The 24,901-nt window shown below is 44.2% G+C and overlaps 3 protein-coding genes across 15 annotated transcripts in view; 1 reads left to right on the forward strand and 2 right to left on the reverse strand.

Moving 5' to 3' along the window:
• Nucleotides 1-11,233, reverse strand: itgb1bp1 (integrin subunit beta 1 binding protein 1). 10 transcript variants are annotated; one of them, XM_090220587.1, is made up of 7 exons: nucleotides 10,931-11,224; nucleotides 6,392-6,520; nucleotides 5,467-5,545; nucleotides 5,003-5,136; nucleotides 3,038-3,130; nucleotides 2,689-2,838; nucleotides 1-630 (listed from the first exon to the last, which is right to left on the reverse strand). In XM_090220587.1, exons 2-7 carry the CDS (start codon nucleotides 6,461-6,463, stop codon nucleotides 559-561), a joined length of 600 nt encoding a protein of 199 aa, XP_090076713.1. In that variant the 5' UTR covers nucleotides 6,464-6,520; nucleotides 10,931-11,224; the 3' UTR covers nucleotides 1-558. The 10 variants fall into 10 exon arrangements, with proteins under 10 accessions (XP_090076713.1, XP_090076710.1, XP_021440161.1 ...); XM_090220584.1 differs by having other exon boundaries at nucleotides 6,392-6,595; nucleotides 10,931-11,013; XM_021584486.3 differs by lacking the exon at nucleotides 10,931-11,224 and adding an exon at nucleotides 7,089-7,571 and having other exon boundaries at nucleotides 6,392-6,595.
• On the forward strand, nucleotides 8,342-14,338 carry iah1 (isoamyl acetate hydrolyzing esterase 1 (putative)). Of its 3 annotated transcripts, XM_021584484.3 has the most exons (7): nucleotides 8,342-8,357; nucleotides 9,289-9,386; nucleotides 10,825-10,877; nucleotides 12,370-12,521; nucleotides 12,667-12,828; nucleotides 13,007-13,128; nucleotides 13,414-14,338. In XM_021584484.3, coding segments are annotated over exons 1-7 (762 nt in total). In that variant the 5' UTR covers nucleotides 8,342-8,356; the 3' UTR covers nucleotides 13,588-14,338. The 3 variants fall into 3 exon arrangements, with proteins under 3 accessions (XP_021440159.2, XP_021440160.1, XP_090076709.1); XM_021584485.3 differs by lacking the exons at nucleotides 8,342-8,357; nucleotides 9,289-9,386 and adding an exon at nucleotides 10,509-10,706; XM_090220583.1 differs by lacking the exons at nucleotides 8,342-8,357; nucleotides 9,289-9,386 and adding an exon at nucleotides 10,543-10,706 and having other exon boundaries at nucleotides 11,153-12,521.
• Nucleotides 13,828-24,901, reverse strand: part of adam17a (ADAM metallopeptidase domain 17a) — a 25,348-nt gene continuing 14,274 nt past the window's right edge. Inside the window, exons 7-20 of one of the 2 annotated variants that reach the window (XM_036963085.2) lie at nucleotides 24,401-24,487; nucleotides 23,828-23,953; nucleotides 23,194-23,338; nucleotides 22,967-23,058; nucleotides 22,349-22,501; nucleotides 22,047-22,246; nucleotides 21,520-21,623; nucleotides 20,877-21,011; nucleotides 20,401-20,531; nucleotides 20,113-20,191; nucleotides 19,923-20,011; nucleotides 17,445-17,501; nucleotides 16,834-16,876; nucleotides 13,828-16,445 (exon numbers count right to left, since the gene is read on the reverse strand). In XM_036963085.2, the coding sequence (XP_036818980.1) occupies nucleotides 16,030-16,445; nucleotides 16,834-16,876; nucleotides 17,445-17,501; nucleotides 19,923-20,011; nucleotides 20,113-20,191; nucleotides 20,401-20,531; nucleotides 20,877-21,011; nucleotides 21,520-21,623; nucleotides 22,047-22,246; nucleotides 22,349-22,501; nucleotides 22,967-23,058; nucleotides 23,194-23,338; nucleotides 23,828-23,953; nucleotides 24,401-24,487 (1,857 nt within the window). In that variant the 3' untranslated portion in view covers nucleotides 13,828-16,029. The remainder of the gene's footprint in view (nucleotides 16,446-16,833; nucleotides 16,877-17,444; nucleotides 17,502-19,922; nucleotides 20,012-20,112; nucleotides 20,192-20,400; nucleotides 20,532-20,876; nucleotides 21,012-21,519; nucleotides 21,624-22,046; nucleotides 22,247-22,348; nucleotides 22,502-22,966; nucleotides 23,059-23,193; nucleotides 23,339-23,827; nucleotides 23,954-24,400; nucleotides 24,488-24,901) is intronic. The other variant, XM_036963087.2, reaches the window with a different exon arrangement.

The following is a 24,901-nucleotide window of genomic DNA, read 5'->3' on the forward strand; positions in this document are numbered from 1 at the left end:
TTCATTCAAATTCCTTTCCTTTATTGTACCATTTTAACAGGTCCAATCCCATCTGGACCAAGGGGAGTATAGGAGGAGTGGTATGGAGAGGGGGATAAGAGGCACAAACATGTATTGATACCATCCCTTTGGTTTGTATAGGGGAGATGAGAAGGGGGTCTACAGCATATTTGTAATGATCTGTTCCTCCATCCATGGTGGAAATACCGACGTACCACGATTACCACTTTCCCCCTTTTATAAAGGAAGTCAGTGGAGTCTCTGGATACAATATTATTATTTGAGACCTAGATAGCAAACGGCCACTTCCTTCCCAAGTACTTTCTAATGTATTTACATTAAATAAGATTAAGTTAGATTAAAGACAAAAATAACCGTACTCATAATGGTCACCTGACGGGTGGATGGTGTGTGTAATCTGTAGGTGGTGTGTGAGAGGTGTTGGAAAGCATGCTGGGTAAGTTGTGACCCTGCTGTAAACTATGGTTTCCAGGCTCCCGATTGGTCATGGCGCTGCGCCCGCGTCAGGATAGTCCCGTCCCTCAGGGCGACAACCTTTCAGGACTTCTCTGATGTCAGCACGCAGTCGAAAGAGGCAGACAGCACCTTGCAGATGGCCTGGGCTTGTTCCTGCACAGAGACGGGGAGAGACAAAATGAAAATGACTTATGAAACACAGTGTTGGGAGCGATGGTAAATAAAAGCTTATTCCAAATTAAATAAAACTACCTCTGTTTTAAACCAGTTTTTTCAAATCACATTCATCTCTCTACTCTGCCTATCTTGTGCAATCATTAGCACGGGAAGTGGTGTGGGGGTGCTGCACTTTTTTCCCCCACAAAATGTCATTTTTGGGCCCGGGCTGAAGACGTCTATATCTGTCTGCTAATATAGGACTGGTATTTGTGCTTTTAAAAAAAAACTATTTGTATTTGAGGGTTTACCAGCATTTCTAACTTGAGTCAGATAATTATCTGTACAAAACAGTTCATCTGATAATATTTGTGGAATATAAAATACTTGCTTGATATGTTTTCCAGTTTCTTGAAATACTTTGCAAGTGGAACTTATTTCTGTGTAAAAACTGAAATGGTCTATTCGTTCCTTTTACATTTTAGTAGATTCTCTTATCCAGAGGAACTTACAGTAGTGAGTGCACACATTTTCATACTTTTTCGTACTGGTCCCCCATGGTAATCGAACCCACAACCCTAGCGTTGCATTGCTCTACCAACTGAGCCACATCATCACAAACCACTTGATGTCTCAATGTACTCAATTACTGTATTGTGCATTGTTTTTCATCATGGTGATGTAAAGTCTATAGGTACAAACCTAGATGACCAGCCTATGTACAATACAGTAATGTACATTTACATGAAGTGGTTTGTAGGGATCTTAAATTAATACTGCATAAGTGGTTGTTTTCCATGTTATTTAATCAAGATAAATATTTAATTTGATGTTTTGTGTCTCTGCCCATAACTTTGCACCTTTTGATGTAAATATTTGAGGACAGGATTTTGTTGTTTCTAGATTCCATTAGAATGACAATCACAGAAAGGGACAGGGCAACAACTCTTACAATTCCAACTATTGAATCCTGCAAGATACTGTTCCTAACTATATTTTTTGCCAAAGCGGAGATGATGCAAAATACTGTCTATGCCCGTACTACAGGTGTGTATATAGAGGTCCACAACCACTAGTAAAGGCCCAGTGCACTACTTTTGTGAGAAAAAAATGTTTGTTCACATTTATTTATTTTTTTGTTCAATTTTTTTTCCCAATGCCTATTTTGTAGGGGGTGCTGCAGCACCCTCGGCACCCCTACTTCCCACGGCTATGGCGCCGATGAGCTCAGGACATACACAGCTATATTTGCATCCCATATTTCAGGTGTCCCGATTTTTCTTTTTACCAAAAAAGAAAAAACATCAATGAATTGAAGCTACAAGAGTGTAGGGCTAATGACAATGGTCATTACACCTTTTGGTGTTTTGTAACAGATGTCTCTCTCCCTTCATCAAATGGTGGGTGCACTGTGCCCTGTTTGGATGTGGGAATGATTTTGGAGAGGACACGCGTGCGCAGGTAGCCTGCTTTTTGAAGTGATTGGTTTGACAATCAGATGAAAATAAAAAGATAAATGTTTGTTTAAATACATCGTCTTTACTTCCTAGCAGCACAAAATTGCATCTTAAACAAATAGGAGAATGGATCAATTAGAGACCCACCCAAAGTTTGAATTTAGGGGTGCTCATTGCCCTATGTAATTCACACACTGTTTCAGTCATTTGGCAGATTAGTTTATCCAGAGTGACTGACGCTGACAGTGGGGCCATTGTGAAAGAGACTTGTCTGTCTGAGCCATTGAGGCCTGCTTCCTCAGTCTGCTGCTAATCTTATGAATGGATGAGGGGGTCGAGACAGGAAAGCTGTCGCACACACGATAAACAATTATCTCGCATTGCCTTGAGTTTGCCACAAACTGTGGTATGATAACAAGCTTGAGAGCACCAGTTTGTGTGGAACCCAGAATATTGCTGTGAGATTTATCAATATGAGACAGTGTTATTCAGTTGTGTAGTAGTTGGGGGGGGTAGATGAGTAATAGGTGAGTAAATGCTGATCTCAGTTCGTGGTGAATGAAGTAATGCTCCCTATACTTTCAACACACACACTCACCGCGCTGCTGCACTGGTACACCCAGATGCTGCAGTCCTGCTGCTTGGCATCGGTGGTCTTGAGAGCCAGCAGGTTCTTCCCAGCCCCCAGGCCGTCATCATAACAGAGCATCCTCATTATCAGATAGAGAGGGTGGCGGTGCAGAACATCCTATACAGGAACCACAACAATAATACACATGACAAACATCAATATAACAGCAGACAGACAATCATGTAGAGCGGGAAACAGTGGAGAATGTCCGACTTCGGGAACGTTGCAACAACAAGTTCCAACTAGAAAGGTCAAGGTTCAGTAGAAACTTTTGGGACGCTAGAGCATTTCTAAACATGGAAATGGATTCACTCACACATTGATCCATGGAGGCCACTTTGACTCCATACTTGGACACTCCCAGTACCATTTCCTCCTCTCCAGGCACAAACGGCAGCTTTCCATCTTGCTATGAAAGGAACACGACAGATACTCTTTGTACATATAGAGTGACTTGTTAAGGAGGAAACAGAGGCTGCCTCTGCCTCACACCACTCCAACATTAATCTACATCACCATCATCAAATTGAGTGATTATACAGTGATGAATTGGTCTCCACTGCACTGCATTGAACCTGTATGTATAGTACTGCATTGAACCTGTATGTATAGTACTGCATTGAACCTGTATGTATAGTACTGCATTGAACCTGTATGTATAGTACTGCATTGAACCTGTATGTATAGTACTGCATTGAACCTGTATGTATAGTACTGCATTGAACCTGTATGTATAGTACTGCATTGAACCTGTATGTATAGTACTGCATTGAACCTGTATGTATAGTACTGCATTGAACCTGTATGTATAGCACTGCATTGAACCTGTATGTATAGCACTGCATTGAACCTGTATGTATAGTACTGCATTGAACCTGTATGTATAGTACTGCATTGAACCTGTATGTATAGTACTGCATTGAACCTGTATGTATAGTACTGCATTGAACCTGTATGTATAGTACTGCATTGAACCTGTATGTGTAGTACTGCATTGAACCTGTATGTATAGTACTGCATTGATTAGAGGTCGAACGATTATGATTTTTCAATGCCGATACCGATTATTGGAGGACCAAAAAAAAGCCGATACCAATTAATCGGCCGAATTTTACATATATATTTGTAATAATGACAATTAAAACAATACTGAATGAACACTTATTTTAACTTAATATAATACATCAATAAAATCAATTTAGTCTCAAATAAATAATGAAACGTGTTCAATTTGGTTTAAATAATGCAAAAACAAAATGTTGGAGAAGAAAGTAAAAGTGCAATATGTGCCATGTAAGAAAGCTAACGTTTCAGTTCCTTGCTCAGAACATGAGAACCTATGAAAGCTGGTGGTTCCTTTTAACATGAGTCTTCAATATTCCCAGGTAAGAAGTTTTAGGTTGTAGTTATTATAGGACTATTTCTCTCTATACGATTTGTATTTCATATGCCTTTGACTATTGGATGTTCTAATAGGTACTTTAGTATTGCCAACCTAATCTCGGGAGTTGATAGGCTTGAAGTCATAAACAGCGCAATGCTTGAAGCACAACGAAGAGCTGCTGGCAAATGCAGGAAAGTGCTGTTTGAATGAATGCTTACGAGCCTGCTGCTGCCTACCACCGCTCAGTCAGACTGCTCTAGCAAATCATAGACTTAATTAGAATATAATGACACAGAAATACGAGCCTTAGGTCATTAATATGGTCAAATCCAGAAACTATCATTTCGAAAACAAAACGTTTATTATTTCAGTGAAATACGAAACCGTCCCGTTTAAAAATATATACTTGTATATTGATTTTAAGAAAGGCATGGATGGTTATGGTTAGGTACACATTGGTGCAACGACAGTGCTTTTCTGGCGAATGCGCTTGTTAAATCACCCGCTTGGCGAAGTAGGCTGTGATTCAATGATAAATTAACAGGCACCGCATCAATTATATGCAACGCAGGACAAGCTAGATAAACTAGTGATATCATCAACCATGTGTAGTTAACTAGCGATAATGTTAAGATTGATTGTTGTTTATAAGATACGTTTAATGCTAGCTAGCACCTTACCTTGCTGCACTCGCATAACAGGTAGTCAGCCTGCCACGCAGTCTCCTCGTGGAGTGCAATGTAATTGGCCATAGTCGGTGTCCAAAAATGTTGATTACAGATTTATTATGAAAACTTGAAATCGGCCCTAATTAATCGGCCATTCCGATGACCTCTAATTCTGATGGGCCCCATACTTTACATCCCAGATTTGAAGGTGTTTCCAGGTTTTTCTTACCTGGGCTGCATCAATGTAGTTGATGAGTTCCAGAGGCTCCTGCAGGGTCTTACTCATCTCAAACGGCAGCTTCTCTATGGCTCCGACATACTTCACCCTGAACTCAGCACACGTCTCTGACGCAGCACTGTTACCTAAAGTTCACAGTTCAATCATCCGCCGGCATTACCACTGGGTCATGAAGGTGTTCGTTAGGCATCAAACGGAAGAAAATGAAGTGAAACAGGGAGGGACTACCAACAAGACACACATTTTAGTCGTCCATTGCAAAACCTCTTGAAATATTTTGTTGCATGCCCTACAATGCACAAGAGCCAGTTCTGAAAGGACTTGACATGAATATTAATGGAACCTTTCCGGCCCCTTGATCTGACTGTTAGTGAATAGGAAGGAAAGGAGATGAGGAAACTAGCCGAGGTCATTTCAGAGAATTGAGATGTGGCCATGGTTGTAGGTTTTCTTACCTGAGCTCTTGGTCGAGTCTGTGTCGAGGCTAGCTACAGTACTGGACCTGGAGAGACCTCCCAAACTGGAGTCTACTGACTAAAGGGAGGAGAGAGAAAAGCACACCATCTCACCATATTGTCTTGAGAAATGTTACATGATCGGCTGAAACGTTGACCAAATCGCAGAGGTCATGGTTTCTGCTGCAATATTTGTGTATGAGAAAGAAGGAAACACATACTCCAACCACTAATGAATAGAGTTTAAGTGAAAAATGTGAAAATAACTCGAGCAGACGTCAATTCAGGAGTCCTTGACAGCATGCAAGACCTCCTTAATAAACAGAGTCATGTACCCATCAGCAATGTAATCAGAGAGGACAGCTGTGCAGTAAGTGAATCGATGGTAATAAAGAGTCGTTTCTCCATCCGATCAATTCCGCCCCTTCGGCTCAACCATCTTAGCACTTGTTTGTTATTCACCAGATGGGAAGGCATCTCGTATGAGACATGATTACTTTGTCCAGACAGAGCTCACTTTTAACATGAATAAAAGCCACTGTCAGATGTGAGCGATCTTCTTATGAGGTTACAATCGGTCTAACCCGTCTGTCCGTGTATCTGTCTGCCTGCCCGTCCGTCTGTCTGCCTCCAGTATTTTATGACTGCGGCTGCTTTTGTATTCTAAGACTGTACCCTGTTGTCTCCATGGTGAATTATTTACCAAGGACAACTAGCATCCCCCCCAGAGACTATGTAGACTGTTGAACGCAACACAAGGGAAGCGCAAAGGAAGCTCCCTATTGGAGGACTAGGTGGAGCTCCTGATTACAGCTATCATCTTCAGATCAACTGGAGGGCATCAAGGGACGAGAGAAGATCCACATTTTCTGGGTTTGGAATGTAGACCACGACAGTGTAGTCTGTAATGTAAATAACGGCCCACCTTGCTCTTGGTACTGATCTCACTGCTCTGGGAGCTGCTGCTGCTGTGACGCTTTTTGACCTTCCGGAACATTCTTCACCATGACGCCAACACTCCACCAGCCCCCAGCTCCCTTGCAGACACCACTGTCTGGTGAAGACAAGGAGATTTTGTTTTGATGGTCCCAGCACTACACAGGGCAATCCATGTGAATTGGCTTGTGGTCTACAGAGAATAGAGAATGAGATGAACCCTTCCACCAGTTGTATTACAAAGTTATTACAAAGAATAGTAATATTTACCTCCGAAATAAAACATAATACATTTGAAATATACGTTTATGAAATGGAATTCCATACATAAATATTGTGTGACATTATGAGACTAACAGCTGCCGCAGTGAATGCATAATATTCAAGTCCTGCATACTACCACTCCCACCGTCACAACTTTCTCCAACTTATTAAGAATCAACAGGCTGACACACGCGCGTCCCTGCCAATGGTGTCTGGAGTCGGCTGGCACTCAATGAAAGTCCATTGTCCGGAACTTTGTCAATGAATGCCCCGTGTAACGGAAACCGGTTGTTATGATAAACAATTTACCCCACCCACACCCTTATCGACGCATCCGCTCACGCTCAAAAAGGTTGAAATGATCGTGCATTTTTACAGAAAATGGCAAACGGGAGCACTACGCACAAACACACAGGGCATACCTCAGTTTGAAACTTGTTCTAAGCCAGTTGAGGGCTGTTTTGGGGGGGTGTTGTTCATCAAAGGAGCAGGGCTGTGGCTCTTTCTGTGTAGGCGAGAGTGCGACTTGCAAAGACACTTCACTTCCTCTGCAGTTCCACCCAACACCACATTAAAGGGGACGCAACTTAGTTATGTTTGTATCAATATTGTCAACTTTGTTACTTTGTAACAAATAACGAGGCCGCTCACCCACAGTGCAACGTTGTAACAGAGTATGAACATTAATTGATACTTTTGTTTCAGCTGCCACAAACACGAGTCTACGGTGTGATGTTCTTTTTAAAACCGTGATTGAATTGAGCGCTAAAACTAAAAAGTTCTAAACCCATGTATATTCAGTATCTATCAATCCAAATATGAAAAAGTTTTCTAAGATGAGCAAATCGTGTAATTACGTCGGAACTAAAAAGATGGCTTTGAGTGTTCTTCGGTCTTGTTTTGACGACATGTGTGCGCCAGACGGAAGTTCATACAAACATACGTCTGGAGGGAAAACTCAATGGAGAGCATCATCATGATCCAGGTCCTGTTTTTATTATATAAATACTGTACTACTGCTATGAACGTAAAGCAGATATATCGGAAACCCACGGAGAATAGGGACCAGTGTTGTGCCGAAAATCATCACCCCCCCCCACCTTAATGTTGTGGCTAGTGTCGAACAACCATGGCTGAATTATTATCCTTACACTTTCAAAAATCGTAGTCGAATAAGATATGGGAGAGATTACGAATTTAGGTAAAGATATTCATTTATAGACTAATACAAATCAGTAGCGGATTTAGGTACGGGCGACATCTTACCGGGGTCGGCACTATCGGCCCCGGGTGCTGGCGGGCGCTGAATGGGGGGTTCGCCCAGCTTAACACGCCGGGCACGTCCTTGGTGCAGCCATGATCGAGATTTCTGGAGCTACGGTAGGGAGTGGATTGAAGTATTGTGATGATTGAACTTCTTAGTTTGTGTTTAGGTTTCCTCTGAAGTACACAACTGTACACAATATACTTACTGTATGTTGTGATATTGTTGTGTTGTAGTTTTTCTATTCTAATGCCCGTCTCTGGTCATCATAATGACAGTCATCTGTGTTGGGGGTGAATTATTCAACAACAACCAATTCTCTCTCTCCCTAGCTGTATTCTCTCGCCAGGAGGACAGACATCTAATGGCTGCCGAAGTCCCCAGTGTCAAACCTGACATCCTCCTCATATTATGTAACCAATAGTCAGTAAGCACTGTGCTATTTTATCCTTTACACATTGGCAGATGGGTTCAAACATTTCTCTCTCTCTCTCGTCCACATATGGCACTCACGTCCAAGAAAAAAATGGAGGTGTGTGAGGCTCGCTTCTGTAACACGGTCCATGACATAGTGAACAGGGACGCCCGCTGTCTCATATGGTCGTTATGTCCATATTCCACATATGGATCAATAATGTCTGGGAGATTAACTTGGGAGACACCAATTAAAACCGCTCTCAATGATGAAGCTGGGTCCCAGACTCGAGCGTTCCCTGTCTCTGACGTTTCGTCCCCACTCAGTCTCTCCAGAGTATGCACCACTGTGACAACATAGGTCCCGGTGTGGTGATGGTGTCTCCAGGTATGATGCAGAGCGGCCTGTCCAGGGAGCTGTTTTGAGAGGTGGTGCACCGACAAGAGGAACGGGGTCCTCATCGCAGGCTAACGTGTGGAGGGGACCTTGGCCATGACGTAGCATGTACGGCTAAGTCATATAATCATACAGTCTTTTAGCCTGAGTGCCAGCATGTTTCTGCTTTAGCCTAGCTGGCATTGTCTACAACAAGGTAATAATGCACTGTAGCGTCATTAACAGGCTATTGTTCACACGTTGTTCCCGCAATGGAGCCTGGTTCTTCTGACTGTATCCATAGGTAGCATAGTGTTTAGAGCATTGGACTAGTAACCGAAAGGTTGCAAGATCGAATCCCCGGGCTGACAAGGTAAAAATCTGTTGTTCTGCCCCTGAACAAGGCAGTTGACCCACTGTTCCTAGGCCGTCATTGAAAATAAGAATTTGTTCTTAACCGACTTGCCTATTTAAATAAAGGTAAAATAAAATGCTCCCTAGACTACACAGACCTGGCCATGAGCACAGACCCAGGCCATCACATTCGCTATACCCTACTCTGTGCTAGTGGGTCAGCTGAGAAACATCATTGAGGATTTGGAAGCTACAGGAAAGACCCTCAAGAACATCACACTGGTGCATGAGGCAGGCATGGTGACGCTGGAGGTGAGCAGCGCAGAGGTGCAGCGTCTCTACGACGCCCTCAACCCTGTCGTATGAGGGGTACAACCAGAGACATACATAATTGGGTTCAAAGAACCCCTGAAAGGGGTCATCCTGCAGCTACCTGAAGCAATTGTCTGTTCCTCCGCAGACCTCCAACCCCCGTGCCTGATAGTTGTTTAATCCTAGGATCATTTTACCGTCGGAAATCTACGTTAATCATTAGGGGGGGAAATGAAGAATGGAAGTCCAGGAGAAATGTCATCCTACTCCGCCCTTACTCTCACTGATACTTCTAGAATGGATAGACTACTTGAGGGACAGCAGTGGCTGTCTGGATCTGGTTATGCTATTAAAGATGGGTGACCACTAAAGTTCACTGCATTCTGTAACTAAGCATTGAGATGCATGGCTCAAATGCACTGATTTGTTTGGACATTTTGTAGAAAAAAAAAATCTGTTCATATATATTGGGTATAGAAACAGCCAAATAGTGTTTGATCAGCAGTATTATCAGTGATAGTGAACTGAAAGCAAGCAGGTGTGGTTGCTGAGTTAATTAATCAATTAACATCCCATCGTGCTTAGGGTCATGTATAAAAATGCTGGGCAGGCCATTATTTTGGCTACCATGGCTATGCCCCCATAGGATGACAAGGCCCCCATCCACAGGGCACGAGTGGTTTGATGAGCATGAAAACTATACAAACCATATGCCATGGCTGTCTCGGTCATCTGATCTCAACCCAACTGACCACTTATGGGAGATTCTGGAGTGGTGCCTGAGACAGTGTTTTCCACCACCATAAACAAAACACCAAATTAAGGAATTTCCCGTGGAATAATGGTGTTCACATCCCTCCAATAGAATTCGAAACACTTGTAGAATCTATGCCAAGATGCATTAAAGTTGGTCTGGCTTGTGGTGACCCAACGCCCTATTAAGATAATTTAGGTTGGTTCTGTATCTATGTTTGGAATGTTGTTTGAAAACTTGTTGTGATCTTGTTTGTCATTATGAAAGTGTATTTATTTTACAGTAAAGAAAATGTATGTCATTCATCAAAATAGTGAAATAAACAACAAAAAGGCGACTTGTCAAATTATTTTACTCTGCCATTATTATTTTCACCTTCCACCTCCACACGGTAGATGGCGCAATTTAGCATGCGAACGTCTATCATTCAGTCAGCACTGCTTTCATTTCTAAATCTGAAAGTATAAAGTTAGCTCTCGGCTCAACATTTTAACTAGCGAGCAATGTCCAAAATCAAGAACATAATTTGGCCTCAAGTGATTTTATTTGGCGACTCGATCACACAGGTACATTTTCTCATTCAGAAACGATTTGTTTGCAGGGTTTCGTCCATTCACAAATCGGGTTAGCTTGCTAGCTAGCAACTTGACAGTTCACCTCTCACTTCTTGTTGATTTGTTTCAGTTTTCATTCCAACCGAATGGATGGGGTTCCGAAATTGCTAATCAACTAGCCAGGTGAGTCATTTGACATTTTCGCACATGAAATACTTTTAAATAGTTGCACTCACCATTCCTACATGCATTTCATAGGGATGGCAGGTTGCCCGTAGTCGTTTCATGTCATTTCAGGAAGCCCATGACACCTCCCATCACAGATTGTACAGAAATGGTTTCTGTAGTTAGAAACATAAGATTAGCATTCCTGCAACACTATTTTGTTGACATTTAATTTGATCTATGAGAAATTAAGCTAATTGATTGCTCCCAAATGTTCCATTTTTAATTGACAGGATTCAATAACTATGGTAACCAACATAAGATTTGGACCCAACTTCTTCCTCCCGTTGAGAACACAAGGAACCATTGAAATTGTAAAAAGCCACCCACGGACCCCTCCACATCAATCCCACCCCAACAACCAGTATACAGTATCAGTTCTCTGTCTGAACTAGCTACAATTTATAACGGGAAAATGTGATTCTCCATTACAGGATAGGTACTGTTTGGTGAAGCACAGATCATTTACCACTAACCTTAACTTGGCAATGTTATCATCGATCTCGATTCTGCCAAACATGTATCTTCTAAAATGTGGTTCGTGGCAGGTGGTTCGTTTGAATTTGGAAAATGCTCAGATACTCAAATTATTTGCTCCATGAAGTAATCCTAAAGTGTGTACGCTGCCATCTTTTCTATTTCAAATCCTCTCTCATTGATCGAGATGGATTACTTCATGGAGCAAAGCATTTATGTATTTTAATAACAGAGCATTTTCTACATTTTTAAAATGAACCAAAGGTTTTTTTTGTCTGGTCAGACTGCTGATGTGTTGTGCACTGAAGTCCACAAGTGAATGGGAAAGGTGAGAGGAGGAGAGCATGTAGATAGATGCGAGAAGGAATTGTATATACAACGAGCTGTTTGTATGTGTCTGGTATGAAAGTGAAGTGTTTGCGTGTGATCAGGGTTGTATTCATTGCGCCAATTCTGTTGAACTAAACAGGGATAAACATACCCACATTTGTCTTATAGAAATTCTCATTTACAATTGTTGGAATAATAATTACACTCTAGATCAGCTAGATGCTGGCAAGAGTGGGGCGGTATTGAATGTGTCACTGTCTGTCACCTTGATTACTCAAAATTCTCTCGACCTGTGCACCTATGTTGTAAATTCATAGGCTAGGCTATACCAACCTCATGATGGGTACAGGGAAAATGTTAGTATCATGTAGTGGCCTAAACCTATTGATATTACATTGAACTGGGTGAATGGAATATGAATGAGAGTCAATATGGTGTAATAGAAATAAGGCTATGCTCATAAATCAAATAATCATCCTCCCTCGTCTTTAAACGGCACCAACCGCCACTGATATAAACCCTGTATCAGTGGTTAGGGGCAACTTCCTGTTCTGAGAATGGGGTAGGGTATACTGGAGTGATGCATTTTGATGTGTGCTAAATTAGGCCAAATTGATCAAACAATGTCACCTTTGTCCACTAGAAAATGTGACGTTGTGAACAGAGGGTTGTCAGGCTACAACTCCAGGTGGGCAAAGATTGTCTTGCCTCGCCTCATCTCCAAGGACAGTGCTTCAAGCAACCACATAGCTGCTGTCACGGTCTTCTTTGGTGCCAACGACTGTGCTTTAGAAGGTAGGGAAAGTGCAACCTGTTACTCTCTAGCCAAGTGCTGGGCGGGCACAACACCCTGCGCACCCTTTGTGTTCCTTAGAACCAGGATTGACAAACACTGCTCTTGCCGATTATTAGGAGATCTGATGTCTCATTCTTTCTTTAGATAAGAACCCACAGCAGCACATCCCATTGCAGGAGTATTCCGAGAACCTGAAGGACATTGTCAAACACCTGGGGTCTGTGGGTGTGTCTGCAGACAAGGTCATCTTCATCACTCCTCCACCTCTGCATGAGCCAGCCTGGGAGAAGGAGTGTGTCCTGAAAGGTTAAAGAACACACACCTGCCAGATACACTGAAGACAAGTCCTAATTCTTGCTCCTGAGCAATCCCATAACATTGGCCCGATGGCCTCAAACAGATTGCATTTTGAGGACTTGAATGCTGTAGTGTTTGTGGTGCTGTAGTTCTATTTGGCTTCTATATGCCTGTTCTCTCCCTACAGGCAGTGCTCTGAACCGTCTCAACTCTGTGGCTGGCCAGTATGCCCAGGCCTGTGTGCAGGCTGCCGGTCAGTGTGGGGCAGACGTGCTGGACCTCTGGACTCTCATGCAGAAAGATGGACAGGTGAGACAACCAATGGAATACTTGTCATTTTGATGTTACCGTTGCTCAGCTTTGTGGACAACGCACCATTGCAAGGTAATTCTCTATCGAGCCCAACATCAGCAAGCGTATACGGTGAACCTCGGCGGGAACGTTTGCCTTTTGGAAAGTGCATTGCTGACAAGGCACTATCGGATTGAACCCCGGCCCTACTCTAGTCATGTAACACTAATTTAGTGATTTTTGGTAGTAGCTATGTGACTTTGTCTACATGTCAGTAAATGAAAACAATTCTCTTTCTCGCAGGACTTCACAGGCTACCTCTCAGACGGGCTCCATCTCTCTGAGAAGGGGAACCAGTTTGTGTCACAGCATCTGTGGACGCTGTTGAAGAGCAGGGTGGAGGAGTTGCCCTTCATCCTGCCTTACTGGGGCGACGTAGACCCTAAACAGCCAGAGAGCGGTCTACTGTGTGACTGATGGCCCTCAGGCTGAGTGAGAGGGTGAAGGGTAGAGATGGGGCCTCAGGTCCACACAGTTATGTCCACTGGTCGGCTACGGTAATGGGATGACAAAGGGGTTGGAATCAGTCCTCATTCTATACGACTGAAATATATAAAACCACGATGACATGTTTTAAATGTTCTTTTTAAAATTCCTGAGGTCTGTGTTGAAACACATTTTTTAGAATGTGTGTGTTCACTGTAAGCAAGAAGCCAGTTTCAAGTGGGCATACACATTTTATTCATCCAGGTCATTGAGTACACCCTGCACATGAAACAGGACAGTCAGAAGACATATGGAGTCGAGTTTCCCCTCGCATCTCAGAGCTAATACTATGATGTAGGCTTATACTCACGATATCTGTGGACAATAGGCTATTATAACAAAGCTGCAGAATGCCCTTGGCCCACAAGCAAACATTACAACATATACGCAAGTACTCATCACCTAATATACAGGAAATGGTGAAAAGATTCTACAAGCTGATAGGTATTCATTCATCATTGGCACAAGAATATTCCAAAGAAGGGCTTACGGAGCTTAGAAATAGCAGTTCCCATTAGTAAGCACAATTTTCATCTGGGGTGATAGTGACATTCCCGTTGCCTACAGTACATACAGAAATAAGTAGCAGTGGTCAAAATGAAAACATTTAGGCTCAACTTCAGAAATAAGGCACTAGTGTTGTGGATTTTTTTTAAATTAAATAAATCAGTTGGTCAACAAATAATGTCTGAATGCAATGAATGAACAGTCCCTCATCTTCCAATGTGTTGTATGAAGGGTGAAATAACTTGACTTTTGCATTATTTGCAACATTTGGGATGAAGAACAAAGTTTATAGGTCACAACAGTGTAATCAACAAGGCCATACACCACAATATAAAAACAGTTTCAGAATTATCTCACAAATGAAACAGAACCAATACTTGAATAGAGTGGAGACAACGGTTAGGTAGGTTTGATGCAGCGCACTGATTTCACCTGGTATTCTGCCCAGAATAACTACTAGTCTGGACCTCGTCAGTCACCCTTTTCACAAATCTTCTTTTCCTTTTGGGTTTAAATGACCAGAGAACAATATCTTCCTGGGCATCAGTTCAACCAGCCCTCTCCGTTTTAACACTACCCTTAGACATCCATTTAACAGCTGAATTCCCTACGGCAATATTACATGCATGGTTAACGAGGTGAATTTTTTTTTTGGGGGGGGGGACTGTGGAAAAACCAGGCAATATCAGAAATAAAAGGCAAATCATTTTCTTTACTGACATGAAAGTGAGGTGACTAAAACAGACATTTACAACGGCACATTTGACTTTTTAACCTTAGCAATGATTCTAAGACGACACACTAAGCCTAACCAATAGTTCACAGTCATGGCAGTGGTATATCAACTGGCCCAGCTGTTAATCCATCAGCCCATTCTGCCAGTCAAGTCATTCGAGAGAACATGTCCAAAAACTAGACTGTGGACTGTATCTGAGTGAGTGGTGCCAAAGTAAGCACTTGGCTTTGACTCTTGAAACGAACAAAAGGCACAAATCATTTGGTCTCTAGGCTATTCTAAAACAGCAGTCACTGGCGTCAGAACACTACTATACTCATGATAGGCACCTATTTTGGTTGTACGCAAGTCTTCCAAATTGACCGTATAGAATCTAGATGTAGCAGCCCCTTAAGAGTCCTGCTCGATACTGTGTTGCTGCCAGTGCTGTGTAACAAGTTTTAGTCTATGAGTGGGTGTTTGTGTGCAATGTTTAGTCATGTAGAGGTATCTGCCAAACTAAAAGAAACACCAACAAGGTCTTGATAGGATGTTGGGCCAACCCACGAGCCGCTAGGTCAGCTTCAATGCGCCTTAGTATATAAGTGTCTGGTATGGATACAATTCTTTCACAAGAAATTACATAATTTGGTGTTTTGTTGATGGTGGTGGAAAAACCGCCGTCTCAGGCGCCACTCCAGAATTTCCCTTTAAGTTTTCAATTGGGTTGAGATCTGGTGATGCACACACCGCCTTTGCTCTTTTGAGACCCCTCTTTCAAAGTCACTGAGATTTCTTCTAGCCATGGTAGCCAAAATAATTGGAAACTGGGCATTTTTATACATTGAATTGCTTAATTAACACAGGACCAGACCTGTGTGGAAGCACCTGCTCTCAATATACTTTGTATCCCTCATTTACTCAAGTGTTTCCTTTATTTTGGCAGTTACCAGCATCTATTATAGTGTAATCTATTATGTGCATGGATATACATGAGTGTCTGTATGCATGTACCTACATACTGTATCTATTCTGGACTGTGTGCTCGCATGTTCCCTCATGTACAATTGTGAGTGTGCCTGTGTATGTGCGTAGGTCTGCCTGTACGTGCGTACATCTACAAACACATGTTCCCTCAGCACTGGGTCTCTTTACTGTCCACCACGCAGGCCTGCCTCTTGAGGCGGCGCTTGTCGTGGCGGCCCGAGCGTGGCGTGCTCTGCTCCGCCGTCAGGTCCTCGTATGAAGACTTGGTGGCGTTGGAGCCTCCGCGAGGAGGGAAGTCGTCCTTGTCCAGGTCGAGGTGAGAGTCGCAGCTGGGATCCTCCTGGATGGTGGCCATCCGTGGGCCCTCCCCCACCACCACTACGCTCCCCGAGGACGGGCCAGGGCCCGAAGCCGAGCCTGGGGCTGGGGTACTGCTGCTGCCTGAGGCAGACGGGCCCGTTGGGGGTAGAGAAGGAAGGGAGTGGGGTGGGATCCGAGCGGCGGAGAAGAAGGTGGGAGGCGGAGGTGGCTTGACGATGCGGACGGAGGCCGACTCGAGGCTGCTCAGCATCTCTGCGTTCTGGGGAAGGGGGGGTAGTAGAGTCAGGGTTGCGTTTGACCAACTGCCTGTAACTGGGGTCCCGATCCTTTTTAACTGAATTCGTCATGACTTGGGGAAGAAAAAAAATATATACACCATGGAAAATAAAGTTAAACTGTTCATTATTTCCAAGTAAACTGGCGGAGATGAAATGGAACGGACCCAGTCTGTCCGCACCATTACAACTAAACAGTACACTGTGCAGCCCAACAACAAAAACAACAACTCGGACACTCTGGCTCCATGCAACAAGGTCGACAAACGACCTCACAAAGACAACACGGTGCCTCTCCTCACACACGTTGCGCATCCTTGTGACACACACTGACAGCGTGCACCCCGCCCCCTCCACACCTCACACACTCACCTGAGGGTGGAGCTCTACTAAGTACAGGTACCTCAACCATCTGCTGCAGTTCCGCGAGGGGCCAAGGCAAACGGAACAGTGACGGAACAGGTCATTGCAACCCAAATATCCCACAGTTGACTTATTTATCCTTTATTTCACCAGAGAAGTCACGTTGAGATTAACCTCTCCTTTTCAAGTCAGCCCTGTGAGGCCATCAGACGTGCTACTGCATCGAAACCATTCACGCTGCGTATGGACTAACTATGGCCCAGTTCCAAATCCATTCCTAAACCCTTGCCCCTATGCACTTCTTGTAAATCTGAAAAGATTGGATGGTTCATAACATATGGTTCTCACACCAACTTGCCCTCTGACAGGCTTGGTGGAATCTTCCCTTACTGCTTACACTTATGCAGTCCTGTTAGATCTAGGGGATCTGGCCTAGGGTCAGGGTCGATTTTGGAATTGGACAAATAACTGCAGGTGAGCAAATAAGACTGCACGCTCTCTAGTAGTATGAGCTTTCTAAAAGGGATAACGTGTTATAGCGAGTGCGACTTCAAAGTTCAAACCTAGCACACGTGGTCAGTATTGAACATGAGAGGGCATAGGAAGCTTCAAGGACTTACGCTGGGGAAGTACATGGTCTTGGTGTTCTCCTCATACTCCTTGTCCAGATTTTTATCCTACAGAAATGAAACAACAGTAGCATCCCATTAGTGTATAAACAGTTAACATTGTGTCTATCAACCATGCACGAGGTGGGCTTTGAAAGCAAAATATGTTATACAGATCTCTACTGGACAAGCAAGGGTCTGATATACACTGCTCAAAAAAATAAAGGGAACACATCCTAGACCTGAATGAATGAAATATTCTTATTAAATCCTTTTTTTTTTTTACATAGTTGAATGTGCTGACAACAAAATCACACAAATGATCAATGGAAATCAAATGTATCAACCCATGGAGGTCTGGATTTGGAGTCAAACTCAAAATTAAAGTGGAAAACCACACTACAGGCTGATCCAACTTTGATGTAATGTCCTTAAAACAAGTCAAAATGAGGCTCAGTAGTGTGTGTGGCCTCCATGTGCCTGTATGACCTCCCTACAACGCCTGGGCATGCTCCTGATGAGGTGGCGGATGGTCTCCTGAGGGATCTCCTCCCAGACCTGGACTAAAGCATCCGCCAACTCCTGGACAGTCTGTGGTGCAACGTGGCGTTGGTGGATGGAGCGAGACATGATGTCCCAGATGTGCTCAATTGGATTCAGGTCTGGGGAACGGGCGGGCTAGTCCATAGCATCAATGCCTTCCTCTTGCAGGAACTGCTGACACTCCAGCCACATGAGGTCTAGCATTGTCTTGCATTAGGAGGAACCCAGGGCCAACCGCACCAGCATATGGTCTCACAAGGGGTCTGAGGATCTCATCTCGGTACCTAATGGCAGTCAGGCTACCTCTGGTGAGCACATGGAGGGCTGTGCAGCCCCCCAAAGAAATGCCACCCCACACCATGACTGACCCACCGCCAAACCGGTCATGCTGGAGGATGTTGCAGGCAGCAGAACGTTCTCCACGGCGTCTCCAGACTCTGTCACATGTGCTCAGTGTGAACCTGCTTTCATCTGTGAAGAGCACAGGGCACCAGTGGCGAATTTGCCAATCTTGGTGTTCTCTGGCAAATGCCAAAAGTCCTGCACGGTGTTGGTCTGTAAGCACAACCCCCACCTGTGGACGTCGGGCCCTCATACCACCCTCATGGAGTCTGTTTCTGACCGTTTGAGCAGACACATGCACATTTGTGGCCTGCTGGAGGTCATTTTGCAGGGCTCTGGCAGTGCTCGTCCTGCTCCTCCTTGCACAAAGGCGGAGGTAGTGGTCCTGCTGCTGGGTTGTTGCCCTCCTACGGCCTCCTCCACGTCTCCTGATGTACTGGCCTGTCTCCTGGTAGCGCCTCCATGCTCTGGACACTACGCTGACAGACAGCAAACCTTCTTGCCACAGCTCGCATTGATGTTCCATCCTGGATGAGCTGCACTACCTGAGCCACTTGTGTGGGTTGTAGATTCCGTCTCATGCTACCACTAGAGTGAAAGCACCGCCAGCATTCAAAAGTGACCAAAACATCAGCCAGGAAGCATAGGAACTGAGAAGTGGTCTGTGGTTATCACCTGCAGAACCACTCCTTTATTGGGGGTGTCTTGCTAATTGCCTATAATTTCCACCTGTTGTCTATACCATTTGCACAACAGCATGTGAAATGTATTGTCAATCAGTGTTGCTTCCTAAGTGGACAGTTTGATTTCATAGAAGTGTGATTGACTTGGAGTTACATTGTGTTGTTTAAGTGTTCCCTTTATTTTTTTGAGCAGTGTGTGTGTGTGTGTGTGTGTGTGTGTGTGTGTGTGTGTGTGTGTGTGTGTATGTATGTATGTATGTATGTATGTATGTATGTATGTATGTATGTATGTATGTATGTATGTATATATGTATATATATATATATATATATATATGTATATATATATATATATATATAGTACTTTTACCCCAATTTCGTGATTTCCAATTGGTAGTTACAGTCTTGTCCCATCACTGCAACTCCCCTATGGACTCAGGAAACACGACCCTGCCAAGCCGCACTGCTTCTTGACACGCTGCTCGCTTAACCCTGGAAGCCAGCCTCACCAATGTGTCGGAGGAAACACCGTCCAGCTGGCGACCGACCTCAACTTGCAGGCGCCCGGCCTGCCACAAGGAGTCGCTAAAGCGCGTTGGGGCAAGGAAATCTCGGCTGGCTAAACCCTCCCCTAACCTGGACGACGCTGGGCCAATAGTGCCTAATGGGTCTCCCGGTCACGGCCGGCTGTGATACAGCCTGGGATCGAACCCGGGTCTGTAGTGACGCCTCAAGTAATGCAACGCAGTGCCTAAGACCGCTGCGCCACTCGGGAGGCCCCCACTGATTTATATATTTAACATGATAAGCGTATCTGCTATTTCCGTCATCGCTAAACAATTGATCTGAGGAATCTTTGCCCTGAAGGAAGGGTTGAGGTAAGTCTGGTATTGGTGTGTGAGTGTTTTGGGTTCAGGTCTCACCACACAGTGCACCAGGATGCTGAGAGGGATCCAGAAGACTAGAGAGAACACCACCACTGAGCCCACTATATTGTCTGCTAGGAACTTCCCTATGAGAGAGAGAGAGAGAGAGAAAAATGCTTCCAACTCCGAGCAGCCGTTCAAGTCAATCACAACATCTAGGTATAGACCTCACTGCATCGCCACTCACCGAATGTGTTGATGTCCAGCTTGTCGATGAAATCCCACAACCTCTCGATCACATCCTGGACTTGCTTCATGCATCTACCCTGAAACAAACACAGACAAATCAATACACAGTATCATCATTTGATCAATATCACCTTTTCACAATGTTTTCTTTGTGTCAAAATGTTTTATTATTTAGATTTGAATGCATTATTGAAGTGAAATGTGTTGAAACTATGAATTACAGCCTGTGTCCATTAAGTGTGAGTAGAGGTAAAAAAAATAAAAAAAAAAGAGGTCAGTCACTCACGGCCTCATCACAGAAGCCCACGGTGCAGGGTTTCCCCTTGCGCAGGTACAGGACGCTCCGGTCGCTTTTGACAAAAGGAGTGCAGGCACCATTTTTGTCCCGACAGCACACCTTACACGAGTCGTATGTCTCTGGAAGAGTCGAGAGAGGTCAAGTTGGGGTTAAAGACAGCCTGGACCACATGTGCTTTACCTGTCCCTTTCTCAGAATATCAATTAGTTACAGTATATTGTCAGGAATCAAATGAAAGGCTTTGGGTTTCGAAATGTAAACTTGCGAGGCATCAAATCAAATAAAGAACAAATCCTTTCTAATGCAAGATATTGGGTATCTATAGAATCTATTTCTATGCTGGGTACACCGTAGAGAGAACGTAGACATCAGTCTCTCTACAGTTGTATTTCGATGGGTGCACCATGGAACTGGTCAGCGGTGTCAGTCTAGATTGAAGCAGTGCGTCTGCTAGAGGGTCGTACCATTACAAGCACAGGGCTTCAGCTTCTGCACGGCCTCACAGAAGGCTATGCACTCCCCGTTTCTGCACCTCCCACTGTCCACACAGATGGTATTGTCCGGAGCGTTGTCTGGGGCTGGGCACTCACTGCTGTCACCTAAGGGGATGGATAGTACAACACACAGTGAGTCAGTCAAAAACACCAACAGATGTCTCAACAGCAAGACCTGGGGACCTATCCAGCTAGAGGATTTTCTTCCAACATATCTTACATAGCAGATCATGAGTCATTGGGCGGCAGGTAGACTAGTGGTTACAGCGTTGAGCCATCAACCGAAAGGTTGCTAGATCAAATTCCCAAGCTGACAAGGTAAAAATCTATCGTTCCGCCCCTGAACCAGGCAGTAAACCCTCTGTTACTAGGCCATCATTGTAAATAAGAATTTGTTCTTAACTGACTTGCCTAGTTAAATAAAGTTGAAATAAAAATGAATAAATTGTTATGTTGAAGAGGAAAACTTCAGAAAAGCTGGAGTTTATTTTATTGAACCTCTATTTAAGCAGGGGAGAGCCACATCAAAAACAAATCATCAATGACAAATGAAAAAATAAATCCTGTCTAGCCGTGGCAGTCCTGTGTATGTCCAGTAGGGGGGGGGGCTTACCTGTGCAGAGGGACATGCCCTTACAGGTGGCGTTGATGGGCTCCTGGCACGTCTTCCCTGCCTGCTCAAACTTGCATTTCTTACAGCACGGACTATTCCTGTCACTGGATGTACCGGGACACAGAAGAAAAAAAAATAGTACACAACCTCAGTTCACATGTTGTGAATGTCAGCAAGCAGCTTAGCAGTGTATATGCACTTCGCTTGCTCAGGCTGCTCGAGAGTTGCTCAAGATACTAGAGGTAGGCTACTGGATACTGCTCGAATCAAACAAATGCACATCAATGTCAGTTGACTAATAAATTGTCAGTTGATTTGACCGGTTTACTGTACGATATGCAAATAACAGTATGTAATATATGTAATCACCATCTTTCATGTACCTGTTCCCCCAAGGGGACAATAATGTCAGCCCGTAAGTAAAGAAAGGCGGGAATTCAGCAAAGCCCTTGTCAATGTCATCCTACTACATTAATTACTGCACTCCAAGGCAGCCATTTTGGGGTGTGTGTGTGGTGCGTTTCTACCTGCACTGGGACTCGGGCCTGAACTTGCAGTCGGCAGAGCAGCACGGGTCGTTGTTGCGGTGCAGCATGCCCGGGTCGCACTCCTCCCCCTCCTCCACGCGGGAATTCCCACACACCTTGCTGTTCCTCTCCTTGAAGCAGATGGGGGCCTTGAAGCGCAGCGTCTTACCTATGGAGATCTTACTGCAGTCGGAGAAACGCTGTGGGGAGAGGAAGGGAGAGAAAGGAAGCAGGTAACGGATGGTGTGAGTGCGAGTCATTTGGCAGAAGAGCTCCTCATTTGAGGTACGCAAGAGCTGTACCTTGTTGTTGTAGTGATCCCCGCTCACAGCGATAGGGTACATGACAAACTTGCCCCCATGGTCATCGTTTGGGGCACAGTAGGGGATGTTGTCAGGGTCGTGCTCCGCCCCAAAGTTATGGCCCAATTCATGGGTTGTCACCAAATCTGCTTCCTGGTGGTGGGAGAAAAAAAAAAAGAAATGTAATGTTTGGAAACTATACATTTGACTTGCAACAATTAAATAATACAGAAATGATTACATGGTCTATTATCTTCGGGCTATAAAAGCAAGATTTCTCAGTAGGATATCAGAGGTGCATTGACCTAAAGAGGGTCTTGTAAGGTCTCAAGTCATTTATTCATTAGTCACATTTATAATGCCGCCTGTTCAACCCATGACCCAACACAAAGTGCCCCACAGACTATTCGATCCATCACGTCATCAGACAACGGCACAAATCATCATATTGAAAGGCCACAAGGCAGTGCTAAATCATCTGACCTATGACCCAGAAAGAGCTCATGAATTACACAATAAAGGGAGTTTTTCAGCACTTGTTCTAGTGTACTCGACAGAGGTTTCAGACACCATAGAAATACAGTAGTGTGACTAAATTCAACTCAATGAGGAACCTACCTTGGTTAGAATGGTTTTGCCATAATTCTTGGTGCTGGTTAAACCAGTGTTGAGGTAGCTGGGTTTCTTGACAGAGTGAGATGGATAGTAAGCTGCAGAAAACAAAAAGGAAGAGAAATCAGACTAGAAATATAGGAGCAAGCTCTTACGAATGTATCACTCCATTGTCAAAACACTCATCATAATAATCATACTAATTTGATCTAAAATGAGAGGCTGAGCCTTACGTTTGGGGCAGAGGCCCCCCAGAGCCTGGGCTTTAGAGGGGGCCACATAGGCCAGGCCCAATGTCCCCTCGTCAAAGTCCTGGTAGGTGAACAGGTGGGCCAGGCACACAGTGCTAGCATTGTCCGCTATGTCCGAGCTGAATTGCTGGAGACAAAGAAAGGGATTGGAAAGCAAAAAAACAATACTAGTTAGCTAGCATATTCCCTACTGATGAGGACATTCTGTTGCCGGTCGTGTTTAGTCCTCTTTCAAAAAAAATGCTTTTTAAGTTTTACAACGTATAGACCTGGGGTATTCAACTCTTACCAATATGAGGTCCGGAGCCTGCTTAGAATTACCTGTACCCACCTGGTGTCCCAAGTCTAAATCAGTCCCTGATTAGAGGGGCTCAATGAATAAATGCAGTGGAACTGGCGTCGAAGTCCAAAGTTGATTTGAGAGTAGTAGACCATACAGTGACCTAATCATATTTTGTATAGAATATCCTACAATTTGAGACGTTTATTCTAGCCTGGTCCCAGATCAGTTTGTGCCTTCTTGCCGATCTGGGACCAGGCTAGGGGAACAACCTTCCTACATACTAGCACAGTTTATAGATTCCGCTCTCCTTTCAGATCAGTAGTAATGTCTCACCTCCAGCAGTTTCTTGACATCCCACACCTCCTTGCCTTGGATGGGGCTTCCCTTCATGTTGTAGTGGGTCCAGCCCGGCCCAGCCTGGCCAAGAGGCGCATTGGTCGGCTCCTTGTTGATGATGATCTACAACCAGCACATTACAACTTCTTAAACCACATGTAAAGGTTGCAGCATGTACTACAGTACCCATAATGCTCTGTACAAGATATCCGATTGAAGGTCAGGGGAAGAAAAGGAGCGCGGAGCGCCGCAGCATATCTTTTCAGTGAGAGAGCGGCGGATTTGTCGTAGACGCACAGTGTCGCCATTCATCCCCCGAGCGAGAGGAACCAATTGTACTTCCCCACTCGCTTTTCCACACAAAGCGCTTTCACTGTCTGCTCCAAAAATGCTTTTCCAAATTCAATTAGAGTACTACAGTCATACGACCTCACTTCTCCACCCAGCGCGGACACATTACACACTGAGATGATGTTGTCTGTAGTGATGGAGAAATGCCAAACATGGTCTTGCCGCCTACTACTGCTGCTGCTACTACTACACACACGGCAGTGTAACAGCTGTCCTCACCTGTTGGATCTGAACACCGTATCCTGTGAACTCGTCATCCCAGGTTGTGTTCCTGTACATGTCGTCCACTCTGTCAATCAACTCAATCTAGCAGAAACACAACAGACCGTAATTAGTACTGTAGAATGATACTGTTCACAATGACAATAAGGGCCATTTGCCAGATCATGCCCGTTCTTGGACAGTGGCTCTTTGAGGCACTACATATTTCCAATGGACCCCAAGGCCCTACTTCCAGGCCCTTCATGAAGGCCTAAAAGGATGGAGTAGGTATTGGCATTATGAGAGCAGATAGCTCCTCCCTTTGATAGGCTAGGAACAATTCTGACCACAATACTGCTCAGATCTACAGTGCATTCAGAATGTATTCATACCCCAAGACTTGTCCCACATTTTGTTGTGTTACAATCTGAATTCAATTGATTTTTTCCCTTGTTGCCCAGCTATACACAATACCCCATAGTGACAAAGTGAACACGTGTTTTTAGAAATTTTTTGCAA

This window comes from Oncorhynchus mykiss, chromosome 25 (genome assembly GCF_057628025.1).
Source record: "Oncorhynchus mykiss isolate SJ-2025 chromosome 25, ASM5762802v1, whole genome shotgun sequence".
Taxonomy (NCBI): domain Eukaryota; kingdom Metazoa; phylum Chordata; class Actinopteri; order Salmoniformes; family Salmonidae; genus Oncorhynchus; species Oncorhynchus mykiss.

Excerpts from the sequence above, each read along its gene's own strand:
- itgb1bp1 (XM_090220587.1), bottom strand. The coding sequence starts at position 6,463 with ATGTTCCGGAAGGTCAAAAAGCGTCACAGCAGCAGCAGCTCCCAGAGC. Across the intron at positions 3,131-5,002 it reads ACTACATTGATGCAGCCCAG|CAAGATGGAAAGCTGCCGTT; the intron begins GTAAGAAAAACC and ends TTCCTTTCATAG. Across the intron at positions 2,839-3,037 it reads TGGCCTCCATGGATCAATGT|GATGTTCTGCACCGCCACCC; the intron begins GTGAGTGAATCC and ends GTTCCTGTATAG.
- iah1 (XM_021584484.3), top strand. Across the intron at positions 10,878-12,369 it reads ATTGCTAATCAACTAGCCAG|AAAATGTGACGTTGTGAACA; the intron begins GTGAGTCATTTG and ends TTTGTCCACTAG. Across the intron at positions 13,129-13,413 it reads TCATGCAGAAAGATGGACAG|GACTTCACAGGCTACCTCTC; the intron begins GTGAGACAACCA and ends TCTTTCTCGCAG.